Source organism: Dermacentor andersoni, chromosome 9 (assembly GCF_023375885.2).
Source record: "Dermacentor andersoni chromosome 9, qqDerAnde1_hic_scaffold, whole genome shotgun sequence".
NCBI classification, from domain to species: domain Eukaryota; kingdom Metazoa; phylum Arthropoda; class Arachnida; order Ixodida; family Ixodidae; genus Dermacentor; species Dermacentor andersoni.
The window spans coordinates 122,121,401-122,135,807 of NC_092822.1; the positions used below are offsets into that span (position 1 = coordinate 122,121,401).

At 46.0% G+C, this 14,407-nt stretch overlaps 1 protein-coding gene across 3 annotated transcripts in view; it reads right to left on the reverse strand.

The window, feature by feature from the left end:
* Nucleotides 1-14,407, reverse strand: part of LOC126529666 (muscle calcium channel subunit alpha-1-like) — a 607,411-nt gene that overhangs the window by 265,667 nt on the left and 327,337 nt on the right. For all 3 annotated transcript variants that reach the window (XM_055069938.1, XM_050177179.2, XM_055069937.1), the window contains exons 3-4: nucleotides 1,897-2,212; nucleotides 244-349 (exon numbers count right to left, since the gene is read on the reverse strand). In XM_055069938.1, coding sequence (XP_054925913.1) covers nucleotides 244-349; nucleotides 1,897-2,212 — 422 coding nt within the window. The remainder of the gene's footprint in view (nucleotides 1-243; nucleotides 350-1,896; nucleotides 2,213-14,407) is intronic.

Consider the following 14,407-nt stretch of genomic DNA (forward strand, 5'->3'; position numbering starts at 1 on the left):
CACAGTTTAGTCAAAGCGTATAGTATTGGCCGACGTGTGTCAGACACTCAAAACACGAGCCTAAATAGAGTAAAATATCAGCTATCAGCGTTCAAACATGAAAATCAGAAAACGAAAGGCACATCCAATCCAGAAATTGATTTCACCCAGAGCTCCGGGGAAAAAATTGGGCGACAGAAGGCGGTGATGTCCTAAACCGAGGGATAAATAAAGAATAAAGCGCCAGGTGTGGCGACCACTTACCAGAGTGGCATTCACTTGGTTGGAATCACCGTTGGGATAGGGAGTGTAAACAGCTAAAGCCACACAGTTGGCGAAAATTGTTAACAGAATTAGATATTCAAAAGGCCTGAAAAGAAAGAAGCAAAGTGCAGTCAAGGATAACTTCGCGACGGCGAAAACTTGGGCGCAGTATTCGTTAGGACATGCGAAACCTGGTAGAGTACATGACATCGTGAGATGGACAGGTTAAGTTTAACACCGAAACAGTTTCTCTCACGGACAACATGCAACTTTATATATATATATATATATATATATATATATATATATATATATGTATATATATATATATATATATATATATATATATATTACGGCGGCAGCACTTAGACGACTCCACGCAGACTCTGAAAGTGGAGGCATGTGTTCTGTTATTTTTCTGAGGCCAGATTCCCCAAAATTAATTAGAAGATTGCATACACCGTGAGAGAGCCCGCTGCTCTCGCAGTACGAGTTCACAGCAGGAAAAAACGCTGAGCTCTCATGATTTCTTTTCATTTTTTTACTATCCATTAAGCAGGTTCATTGGTGCTTCATCTCTGCTTCTTTCGCTGTTGTTGTTGTTGTTCAATATTCTTGATAAACCAGAACGTCTAAGGCAATGGAATGGCCGGACACACGTAATTCGAACCTCTACCTGACTCTCTACTTAGTCTTAGCAAACGATGACATTTACAGCGCGACTAGTTTGCTCTGTGCGGATGCTTTCTCCGTGCATACTTGAAAAGCCAAACGTCATGCATTTATGCATCATTTCAAGCTTCACTTAGTTCTCTGCTTCGTAATAATGAACCGAAATTTCCGGGGCAATCCTAGACTACGGGAATAGCTTGTGTAATCGTATTCCTCATAATATTGCATTTATCCTTTTGTGCATTAGGACAATATGCTTGCACGTTAGCACTAAGCCTGCACTGTCACGTGATCAGAGATCCCTGCACAACTCCTCATACAGTAACCTGCACGCGTGGTTCTTGTAGGTGAAAGAACGTGTAATAATCGGTTTATCCTCAGTCATGGTCTTTAACACATAACACACCAGTAACATCAGTGAAAATAAACGCAGTCATACAATATTGGCAACATACTATCCAGACTTGGCCACGCGATCACAGTGACCAGCTGTCTCAATCAAATTCCAGCTGTCTCAATCAAATTTCAAAAGTAGGTTTTCGGATAACCTAAGCTACATTCTCACTAATGTTTTACATCCGCATTATTTTTTCTTGCTTTTTTTCATCTGCATCATGGAATAAAGAACTTGCTATTCCTGCGTACCTTTATCATGTGGACGTTTATTTCTCGATAAGCCGCGAAATCAGTTCACATATGTCGTTGGTGTGCATTTGACGGCCATTTTTTATCATGTTTCTTTTTGTGTGTGTGTGTGTGTTCCAGACGAACTAGGGGGGACAGTAAGTACATTGTTGAAGGTTGCGGACCAGAAACTGGGATGCCATGAAACACTTGAGCAATGATTTATAATCAAAGCATCTCCATTGAAAGTACACCGAAGAGCGTTTCATTACAAATATTGCCTACACCATCGTGTATTGCTGGTTTCATTAATTATCGAGAGACGAGAAGCAACGCCGCCAGAGGCCACAAGGATACTTCCACTCGACGACACTAATGCAGAGCTTTCGCAGCGGGTTCCCCAGCCCGAGGCAGAAGAGCGCCCGCAGGGGCCTCTCAACCAGCTTGGGGCCCTTGCGCGGGGCCCTCCGGCGCTCACGTGACGAGGCGCCGCCAGAGGCGCCCCCTGCCGGCCCCGCCGAGGCAGCGGCGGCCGCCCCGCCGCCGCCGCCGCTGTGCTGGCTGCTCAGCGTGTTCATGGCGTCGGCGGCGCCCAGCGCCGTGTGCCACGCGCTGGACAAGGGACGGCCCGCGCTGCCGCTGCTCGTGCGGCTCCCGCCGCCAGGGCCCGAGCCTGCGCATAATCACGACACCGTTTCGGTCAAGCACACTGAAGAGGAAATTTCCCATTCGGCACATTCGGGTTCACTGCAGGACAAGAGCTTCCCAAAGTGATTTCTGAATCAGAATCAGAAATCAGAATCAGAAGTCTCGCCTTAAGCCGAAAACATCCTCTGCCTACCAGTTTCCTTACCTCACCAAACAAACAAATCGTCTGCTGTTTCCGGCTCTTCTATTCAGACTCAATTCAAGCAAGCTCATTCTCTTGGCCTCCATTCTGTAATAGGCCACCGTTAACTGAAGAGAAGGTCTTACCTGGCCTGGTTTTGCGTATCTGGGAGCTCTTTATCTTGTAACCACTTCCATAAAGAATCAGTCAGTTAGGTGACTCGTAAATGACGTATTAACATCAAAATAGTATAAAACATTCCTCGCTATGTTGATAACACCAACAATAAAAAATTAAATTATGGGGTTTTACGTGCCAAAACCACTTTGATTATGAGGCACGCCGTAGTGGAGGACTCCGGAAATTTCGACCACCTGGGGTTCTTTCACATGCACCTAAATTTAAGTACACGGGTGTTTTCGCATTTCGCCCCCATCGAAATGCGGCCGCCGTGGCCGGTATTCGATCCCGCGACCTCGTGCTCAGCAGGCCAACACCATAGCCACTGAGCAACCACGGCGGGTAACACCAACAATAGTCAGCAACGAAGTATATAATAAAAAGTGAGCATAATTAGCCATAAACGGGGTAGTATGTGAGTGCCTGTGTCACTGTCACCCTCTGCAGAGCCTCTGTCAGGTGTCGCCTTACTTAACTGTCGCGCCCTCCACCGCACGGCGCGATGTGCCCCAGTTCAGGACAGGGAGAGCGGAGAGCCACTGGCCGCGCGAGTGCGTCTCCCGAGCCTCGGGCATGTTCAAAGAAGCGTTAAACACTCGGGACGCACAGGCCCTATGCCTCGTGGTAGCGTGAAGGAGCTACAAGAAAAAACATGCGTCCGAGGCCTTCCACAGTATCAACCGCTGTAAAAAAAGAAAGGTTCAACCAAGTCTGAACGCTAATCAAGACAAGTCGACTTAATTGCGCGTGAAATACGATACAAATAAGATAAGAAATCAGCTAATAATACACATGAAAACAAGACATAATAGAGATATATAAACAATATTATTCATCCAGTCATTTGAAGCGCCAAGTACGCCGACTTTGACTTTGTTTAACGTCGACACCTTGGTTGACGCTTTGTTGGCCGACTAGACCAGGGACAGATTCGAAGAGCAAGGAGGCTTGGAACGCTGCCTAGAAACACAAATTTCGAAGGGGGGGGGGGGGGGGGGGGCGAGGAGGATGTTGCAGTGAGCTATCCCCTGGCTGCAACACTGGCTATAGGGAGGAGCTTGTATCTAGAAGAGCTACACAGTTGTGAGAAGAAAGTCAACCAGCAATCGGGGGGGGGGGGGGGGGGGGGTGTTTTCACAGCCTAGTGTTGGCGGCTTGTATAAGCAGCGGCACTTGTGGAATAGTTGAGCACAGGGGAGCAGAATTATACGGAAATTTTTTTTTTTTTTTTTTTGGGGGGGGGGAGGCAACAATGTTGATCCTCTGCATGAGCGTTTATTCGTAATAAAATGGTAGTGCAGTGCCCCGCAGTCAAGTGCGCGAAACCTAACCTCACAGCGACACACGTTAGTTGTGACATGCCCCTACTCACCGCCTTCCTCTCCCCAGATTGGCTTGTCAGAGGAAGGAATTGTAGTTCGCAACAAACAAATAAAGTGCGTTTTTACCGGCAGTGCGTATCCCTAACGAAGCAACGATCCATATTTTGCACCTGGTCCCCTTTTCATGGAGGATGAAAGAACGGCAGAGTAACCAGCACAAAAATGCAAAACCGTCGCTCTTGGCTGCCACGATCTTAACGTTCGCGTGCTTTTGTAAATCAATTTTGTCATAGACGGAGATCAATAAAGCTCTTAAAACTTCTCGTATCATTGCGGCAATCTTTAAAAGAGCCTAGTGCTTGTTTATTGTTATTTTTTTAACATCGTGTTTTTTTATTTCTATTCATTTATTATTATTTTCTTTAGCTAACGTCAAGCCTTTGTACTGTATCGCTACTCGCAGCTTTTAATAATATAATGAATGAATCTATAATGTGAGTCAATATTTTGGGATTAAAAGTTTAAAAATTTTACCTTCATCATGATGAAGCGAGATCCATTGGAATTAAATTGAATTCTGGGGTTTTACGTGCCAAAACCACGACCCGATTTGGACCACCGGGGGGATCTTCAACGTGCCCCCATTGCACGGGACACGGGCGTTCTTGCATTTCTCCCTCATCGAAATGGGGCAGCCGCGGTCGCGATTTGCTCCCGCGACCTCGTGCTTAGCAGCGCAACACCATAACTGCTAAGTCAGCGCGGCGGCTGAAATCCGTGGGCCGATTGCAGTCCACACTGTTTCCTGCACTGAACCTCGGAGCTTGGGCGAGAACTGCGTGCCTGCCAGTGAGGCTGCCACGTTGCAGCTCCAAAGTCCGGATGATGCTTGCGGGCTGAGAGAGAATGATTATTGATGGCCGCCATATCCTGAGCATTTGTGACGCTGATCCACTTAAAAAGTGAAACATGGGCTTAGGAATTGGAGAGGCAACCGCCTCCAACAAATTTCCAACACGTTGTCAAAGGATCTCGCAATCCGTGTAGGCACTTATTTTGTATTCAAATGATGTCTGTTTAGAACACTTGTGCCTAAGAATAACGCGTTCTTAGTAATCAGTGCGAAGAACCCGAGTTTCAAGCAGGTTCGAACATTCGGAGCAGGCGTCTTCGCAACGCGTCGCCTAACGTAACGGACGCAGGGCCAACGCATCCGAAGGTTCCGCATAGAAGGTTACACGTGTCCACGTCCAATCTAGCGTACGCAATACAGCTCGTTCGAAACCACTGGGATCGACGTAATTGTTGTCGTCCAGGCGCGTGCTTGTCCTCGAATACTTAAGGTGATCGATCATCTGACAAAGAAGTACACTGACTTGAGCGCACATGTTTACGAAGCCGAGTTGGAGCCAATCAATCGCCAGAGCGAAGCCATTTCTATAATGACAGATATATATATGTTCATGCGCTTAAGTACTCCTGCTCTTTTGTCGAAAAAGTAATTATTTTACGATGAACCTGAACTTTTGCACAAATTCTGCTTCTAACGGAGCCTCTAGCTAAACGCTTGCAATAAAAAACACTTATTTAAACGAATTATCCTCGTTATTAAACAAATGTCGAAACGCAGAGATTCCTTTTTCAACAGAACCACTACTCAAACACAATCACGAAATCGCGCAAGTAAGAAGATTACGCAGATCCAACCGTCGTCTTGGAATCCGTGTGAAGCGAAGCTTTTGTGATGTGTACAATAATCCAATGCTATAACGTTGTCCATTTCATTCCTGCGTCTCTGACCCAGAGGACGCTGTGGCACGCGCGCATGCGCTCTCGCACATCCAAGCTACGCGGTGCGACACAAGCGGCGGCGATCGGCTCAACTAGCTAGCTTGCGTAGGCACAACAAGCAGTGCGCGTGTGACTGTGGCATAATGGAATAAAGAGAAAAAAAATGCGGTCTTATAGTTAGAGTAACGAGCTGCTTCGCGGGGCGACCGAAGTTCGATCTCATCGATCCCGGTCTCATAAGTCCCGATCTCATCGGTCCCGATATCATGGGGCACGTAATTCAACGTCGTTGCTTTCTTTTCTTCAGTATGAACTATTTGGCAGCCACGCTCAGAAAAGTCAGGGAGGGTCGGAAAAGAAAGCATCGCTTCAAAAAAGTAAACACGCGTACGCAGTAGTAGAGCCACGCCACTTTGCACAAAGACAAGCGAGGCCGTCACATCTTCCTGAAAAAAAAAAAAAGAAATACGAGAAATAAAGGCTAACACGTTACAGTAAACGGAAGCGATGGTGTGTCACTACTGAAGCCGATGCCAGGTAAGCAGACACAGAAAATAATTCGGATAGCAAGAAAGCAACTTAACAAGTAGGTCGAACCTAACAGAAGCACACAATATCTTGCCACGATTTACTGCGCTGGTAAAAAGCAGGCGGAAAATCCTCTGGCGCTAGCTAAACATTATTGGCGAAAGCTTTAAGGGAGAGGAGAGAACGAAGGATGTAACCTCTCAGAATTCGACATACAACTCAATAAAAAAATTAATGCTCAAATCATATTCTTCACTTCAGCAATATTTTCAGGACGAGTATAAAAGGAATAATTATAGCCAGTCTCTCGACGAATATCTATTTTCTGTTAGCATATTAATGCGGTATGTATTCTTTCCTTTTCGTCTTCCTTATTGGCAAGGTTAAAAATTTGCCACTATCGCCTAATAACCCATTGAATCATGCATCTTTTTTAGTTATATAACAACACAGCTTGAAAAGTCGCTCCTTCGGGAGGAGATATGATAAGTGATGCGTCAACTCTTCGAGATGCTTATGAGAAAATTCAGTCTTGTAATTATTTTCCCATCTTGCCGTCGTTCAAAACACCATCAATCTGATGACAGGAGCTGCACTTTTAAGTGCTGCGAACAAAATACCGAGTTTTCGTAGCGCTGTAGCCATCACAATTTTCACGTACAGCGAAAATGGCAGCAACCGTATTTCGTGTAAATAAAGTAGCGCCAGAAGAAAACTTCGCACTAACTATGAATTAATGAGTTCTGAGTCACCGGCTCACGACACGAGTAGAATTGTTCCAACGGCCTAAATTCTTTCAACATACATCAAGCTAGCTTCAAGGCTACGTCTTCCATCAACGGACGTGAAGTTGCAGTTGAACGAGCCACAAATCCCGCGTTTCGTTTTTCGATCTTCTATGCTTATAGAGAGAGAGAGAGAGAGAAAATGAGGAGGAAAGGCAGGGAGGTTAACTAGATATGAGTCTCCGGTTTGCTACCCTACACTGGGGATGGGGGATGGGGGTTAAAAAGATGACAGAGAGGAAAACGCAAAAGAAAGCAAAAAAAACACGCACACATGGAGGCACACACACAAAAGGCGTTCCAGTTAAAGTCGTTCACACAGGCCGGTAGATCGCAAAAACCGCAATAGCGCTTGCACGGCCTTCTGTGACGGTAGGTCCTTTCGATGTTGTAGAATTCTTTTTTCGGATAGCGCTTGGTCGTGCAGTTGGTCAAGTTCGTGGCGAAGGCATGCCCTCTGTGTACTGTACTGTGGGCAGGCACACAAAATATGGCCAATTGATTCTTCATGGCCGCAGTGGTCACAGGTTGGGCTGTCGGTCATCCCTATGCGGAATGCATAGGCTTTAGTAAAGGCAACGCCCAACCAAAGTCGATATAAAAGCGTGGCGTCTCTACGGCGAAGCTGTGATGCCGCTCGAAGACTTAGTGTTGGATCAAGTGAGTACAGTCGCGTGTTTCTTAAATGTGGCTCATTCCATTGCGACGCGGTGCACTGCCGAGCAAGTAGGCGGAGCTTCCGTGCTGCGTCAGTTCTAGAATGAGGAATTGGGACGTGGCGCTCCTCAGTATGGGCTGAGCGGGCAGCGTGATCCGCCCGTTCATTGCCGATAATCCCGCAGTGACTTGGAAGCCACTGAAAGGTTATTTCATGGCCTGCATCACTTATATGTTGCAACGTCTCTGTAATATGGAATATTAGTTGTTCGTGTGGTCCGCGTCGTAAAAGTGACAGTAGAGACTGCAGTGCCGCCTTCGAATCGCAGAATATTGTCAACTTGTGTGGTGGTTCATCACCAATGTGATGAAGGGCAGTAAAGAGCGCTGCGAGCTCTGCTGCCGTCGATGTTGTCGCGTGGGTCGTCTTAAATTTGATTGTTGTAGATTTCGCTGGTATGACGATTGCCGCCGCGGAGCTACTTGGAAGGACAGATCCATCAGTGTAAATATGCGTAGAATCAGGGTAGTTCTCGTACAAATGTAGTAGCGTGCTGCCTAAGGGCTGGCGATGATAGATCAGCTTTTTTCGAGATACCAGGTATTGTGAGGTTGATTTTTGGCTGAGCGAGGCACCATGGAGGAATCGAAGGTCTCGCAGCCGGGGTGAAACAAGCTGGCAATGATTCATCATATGCGGTTATCGTCCGGCTGAAAGATGTGTGTGGTCTGTCCGCTGGTAGAGAGGCTAAATGGTGACGAGGAGTCCTGGTCAGATGCCTTATATGGGTCCTGAGTACTTCAATTTCAATGTGGGTCCTGACAAGGTGATCTCCAGCGATTGCTATCGTAGCCACTGTTGAAGCACTCTGAGGCAGGCCTAGACAGATCCGGAGCACTTGACCCTGAAGACTTTGTATTGTGCGTAGATATGTTTTACCTGTGTTGTTTATTGCTGGCAAGCTGTATCGCAGAAATCCTAGGAAAAGCACCCTGTACAGTTGCAACATCGCACTTGGCGACATTCCCCAGGTCTTGCCAGCGAAAAACTTGAGGAGGTGACAGATGCCTGTCAACCGTTTTTTAACGTATGATAAGTGTGGGCTCCATGACAAGTCCCTGTCGATTATGACACCCAGGAACTTGTACGATCGGACCCGTCGTATTATTTGGCCATTTATCATTACACTGTAGTTGGCCATGGGTTTGCGCGTAAATGGCACTAGTGCGCATTTCTCGGAGGAAATTTCAAGTCCTCGATTACGGAGGTAGAGAACAGTTTGTGTGGCGGCTCTCTGAATTCTCGCTCGCAACTGTAGGCTTGTTACTGCAGACGTCCATATGCAGATGTCATCCGCGTACCTGCAGATGTCATCCGCCTGACTGTAGTTGGCACGTGCTCAAGGAGAGCAATTAGTGTTAGATTAAATAACACAGGACTAAGTACACCGCCCTGGGGGACGCCGCGGTAGCTATAATGTAGACTAGTATGGCCTTCTTCAGTGCTTACAAAAAAGGATCGCATGGATAAATAGCTCCGTATCCATATAAACATCCGACCACCCACTCCTACCTCTGCGAGAGCAGAGAGGATGGCTTCATGCGTAACGTTGTCATACGCCCCTTTAACGTCGAGGAATAAAGAAGCGCAGAGACACTTACGGCATTTCTCATGTTGAATGTAGGTGACCAGGTCGACGACGTTATCGATCGATGATCGACCGCGTCGGAAGCCCGCCATGGCATCCGGGTAGGTGTTGTGGTACTCCAAGTACCACTCCAGGCGTCCTAAGACCATCCTCTCCATTACTTTGCCCACACAGCTCGCCAACGCGATCGGGCGATATGATGAGAGTTCCAACGGCGACTTGCCAGGCTTCAGCAGTGGAACAAGGCGACTTGTCTTCCAGGTTGTTGGTAGTGTGCCATCTCTCCAAGATTCATTGTACACCTCAAGGAGAACTCCTGTCGCTCGCTCCCCCAGGTGACACAGAGCTCGGTAGGAAATTCTGTCAGGTCCTTTCGCTGATGTGCGGCTACACAAAGCTAATGTTGCCTTAAGTTCGTGGATTGAGAATGGTAGATCCATCCGGTGATCACGTGGTGGCGGGCGGTTACTCTAAGGCGATAGAATGTTGGCAGCTGTGAGTTGGCCGGATAATCTGGCGCAGAAATCTTCTGCAACGTCAATCTCCGATCTCTTTTGAGAGAGGGCAAGCACCTTGAATGGGAATTGCTGTACGGGGAGTGTCCGGAGACCGCGCACCGTTCTCCATAGTTGCGATAAAGGCTTGCGTGGATCTAGTGACTCACAGAAGGCAGTCCAACGTTGCGATTCGAGCTTGTCTAACCGGCGCTGTATCTTCTTTTGCGTGCGCCTGGCGGTCCGTAAATCGTCCATTGTTTTCGTACGTCGGTATCTTCGTTCAGCACGTCGTCGGATTGCTCGAAGTCGTTCTAGTTCCACATCAAATTCGTTCAGTTTCGAAGAGCATGTGAGAGTGCGCATAGTGTCTTGCACCGCGCTCTTGATTGCCTCTTCCAAGTCGAAAGATGGATTGGCGTCGCAGTGTTCTTCCATAATAGACTGAAATTTAGGCCAGTCCACTCTTTGGATCGTATCCCGTATTTTGGAAGGGGACAATCCTCTGATCTTTATGTACGTGGGGATATGGTCGCTTCCGTGCTTCTCTATGTCCGCAAACCACCCTGCACGTCTGACAAGGCTTCGTGAGATGAAAGCCAAGTCAAGACAGCTGCTGTACGTGGAGCCACGTAAGAAGGTAGAACTTCCATCATTCAGCAGCCAAAGTTCATTACTGGAGGCGAAAGATACCAGAGCTCTGCCTCTTGCGTTGATCATCGGACTTCCCCAGAGTGTATGATGGGCGTTGAAATCTCCAATGATGACCCAGGGATTGGAGGTTGAGGAAAGGATGTCTTGTAGTCTTTTGTAATCAAATCGACTTGCTTATAGAAATTGGTAAGTACTGGATTCTGGTAAACCGCCCTGAAGAACGCACCTTGCATTGTGCTTTATATATACCAGGCACAGACACTTTTCTCCATTTACCTCCTTTTCACGTGTCCCGGTCTGCCATGGTTCTACGGGCGTGTGCGTCTGTTTGTGCACCACTTATTGCCATTCTGGGCGAGTATTTGCTAGTTCAGCGCAGTGTGCGTCCCTTGTTCACGTAGTGCCGTCTTCTGGATGCTGCTTTCCGCGATTCTCTCCCACATGTTAGAAATGTGCAGCTCCGCTTGACTTCTGTGACGCTTCAAGCTCGGCCGCCAGGAAGCCTAATTCTAAGTGCACCCACTGTGGCACCCCAGATGCCTCCGCGGAGCACTTGTTCGCACTGTCCAAAATATGACCAACAGCAATCCCACTTGCGGGATAAGTGAGGCCATTCGAATAGACGTGACCTTCACGCTCCCGGAGAACTTGGTTCATGCCCCTCTAAACAGAGCTATGCCTCGACCGCCCCGTGGGATTTTCTTCTAAACAGCAATCTGATTAGTTTGGTATTAAAGGGCAGGCTTTTATTAAGAGGAAGCTTTAGCTCGGGTGCTCCTATCTAAATACATGTAAAAGGAGAATTCGTTTTTCTAGGCAACCACTGCACCAAATTTGACGGAGTTTGCTGCTTTTAAAAGAAAACCTGAAAATCTGGTGACTGTTGGTTTTGAATTTTCGATTTAGGTCGCCAAATTTTTATAAAAAAATGGCAAAAATCGCAAATTTTCAGAAAACGAAACTATCAAGTTTACAACTCCGTAACTCAGCAAGAAAAAATGATATCGCAATTCTGTGAATTGTACCTGATGGCACATCTAAAGCGGACAAAATGGATATGTTACACATGAACCTAAAAAAATGGAGTAATGTGTAATTACAACTTTTGCAGAACGTTTGTAAACAACGTAACGAATTCACGTAAGATGTAAACTGACATATCAAATTTGTCCGCTTTGAATGGTCTAATGGATGCCGTTTACAGAATCGCGATATCTGTTTTTGATGCAGAGCTATTAGCTTGTAAACTTCGTGCTTCTATTTTTTTCAAACGTCTGAATTTTTGAAAATCCATTTAACAAAATTCAAGCCATAAATCAACATTCCGCTTCCAACAGTCACTAGAATTTAACTTTCTCTCTCAAATGCAACAAATTTCATTAAAATCGGTCCAGGGGTTATCTCGCAAGAACGTTTTTGCGTTTTACATGTATTTGAATAGGCCGCGTCGGAGTTTGGCCCGAGCTAAAGCTTCCTCTTAATTCCACGTGAATTGATTGTTCACTCTGAGGAGTATTCGAAGAATGGCATACGTGATTTATGCGTATAGTACTGTTTCTATTGTACAGTGCTCACGAACAGGCCCTTAACTCGTTTGCATATGAATCACTTTTCCCGGCTTGGTCTGGTTTTATGTTGCTCGCAATTATTTATTTTGCAAACTTACTATGTTTGCGTGTTTGTAACACGTGTGCTCATTTCTCAGCTGTGCAGTGGAATAGCCGACCCTAGCCTACCATCCCAGAAACTTTTTCTAACAGCAAGCTTTCTTTTTCTCCTTACCGAGTCGGCAAAATTTTCCGGATTTTTCGTGCAGGGGAACCCCTTCTCGGTCATCCGTGCTGGCTGTTAGTTTTCATGGAGATGCACAACTTTGTCTACTACAAGGCTTTGGTCGAAGATGAAACTTTGAATGGAAAACGTGTCTTATATATTCTATTTTTATTTGGGAGCTTATTCGGAAAAGCGCTCTCACGCTAGGACCTTTCGCAAAAGCAGTTGCCTGTCGAATGGGTTGCATATGCGCAGATGGACATCTTAACCAGACCTGCCAGCTTTGACAAAAAGCACTTGCAAACAAAATGCTTTGTGAAATCTGTTCTAGCTCTCGATAATTTTTCTACTATACAGATTTACGAAACTCGCACGGAAATAATTCTATCAGAGACAAGGTTTATCTGTTGTCCCGTTACCATCACACAAGCGCATTAGATAAGCCTCTCAAGAAAAGGTGACAATATAATGACGTACTAGCACGAAGCTCTGTCCAAGCCGAGCATTCACCTTCTATATGACTGTATTTTCTCTTTTCTTTGAACTGCGCGTAAATCCTTGCTTCTCAAACGACGCACTCTATTCAGAAGCAGCAGCCACGTCCTTTTCCGAGAAAGAAGCAATAAGGAAACGCAGAGATTCATGTCGGCCTATACATCTTTGTGATATACCCTTAATGTTCTCGTTTGCAGCTGGAGGCGTCCACCTTTTCTTTAAAAATTTCATTTCCCTTTCAATGCGGCGCCGATCGGGCTCCGATCTGCGTAAATCGCCGACGGTATAGCTGATTTCGGGAACGCCCCTTCGCACGCGTTTCGGAAGATAATAGAGTGCCCCGAGAGACAGGGAAAAAAAAAAGAGAAAGAGAGACAAACGCAGCTCTAAACTGCCGGTGAAAGTTGCACACAAAACGGGCCCGCCGAACAAAGGCAGCCGTTTGCGGGCGTTATAAGGAAGGAAAAGCGAAATAGCGCTTCGTAAAGCAGCGATTCGAAGAGCTCACTGTTCCGAAAAGAAAGGGCGAAACAGTCGGGAACTAAAACGCGCCTGTCAAATTGGAGCTCGAGACACGAAATCAAACAGAAGCCAAACAAGTGTATAAGGGGACGCGTCAAGCCGTCGCAAGAAACGCGTCTCCCAGTGAGGATTAGCGAGGCTCGGGACAAGAGATCCGCAAGGAAAAAGTAAGCCTGACGTCCATGCATTGCAGTGGACTTGGATGCACACGGGCAATACGGGTGTAAGAACACGCATCTCTGCTTGAAAAAAGACGTCACGGCTAGTCAACGTTCCTGACTCACTAGAACCACTGCCTTGAAAATTTTGCTCTATCAAAAGTCTGTAGGTGTTTGCTGTGGAGTAAATGGAATATCTACACTCCTCCTGTGGACTTGTCGCCTTACGCTCTTTACAACCAATATACGCGCAATTTCTGAGAGCAACTTGTCTGTTAGCTTGTGAAGAAACGCAAATAGAGCCGTTAACGAATTTTCTCTGAGTATGTGTGTTGTCTGTTGTCACAACATAAAACCTATAAAGAAATCTATAGATATATCTAAATTTACTTCTTTGACCATGAAGTTGCCACTATACAGAGTCCAAGCGCAAAAGTAGTGAAGAATTGGAAGTGTTAAATATTGTAACACTGTTGAAATATTTATTTGTTACGTTTTCTTGTGGCAACATGCAGATATTAAGCAAGTTTTCACCCAGAACTGCGCTGATTACTCTTACCTATGGACACACGAACTATGTACCAACTTCATCAGGATATATGTCACTGTAATTTTCAATAAGGAAAAACTATACAAAAAGAAAGTGTTTTTCCGAGCGTGAAGGAAGCCCGTGAATAGACGCGAAATTGCCGAGCGATTGGCGGCTCCAAGCACTTTGCCTGTATTCGGGAGTTTTTCATGTTGCTCTACGATCTTCTCATTGATACTTTCCATATAATTATAATATTTGAGAAGTTGATTAATTAAGTAAGACTAATTATTTAGTTAGACGGAATGCAAAAAGTAATGTGAGCATCCCCAAGCGACAACACAAAGGATTACCTAGGTTCTGTGCAACTACGTGGCATTTGCATATCTTTAAATCTTGATACATGACAGCTGAGACAGCCTGCATATTTCAAACATCACTTACAACGCATACATATACAAGGGATCAAAAGAACGACGAAGACAAGCACTGACTTCCAGCT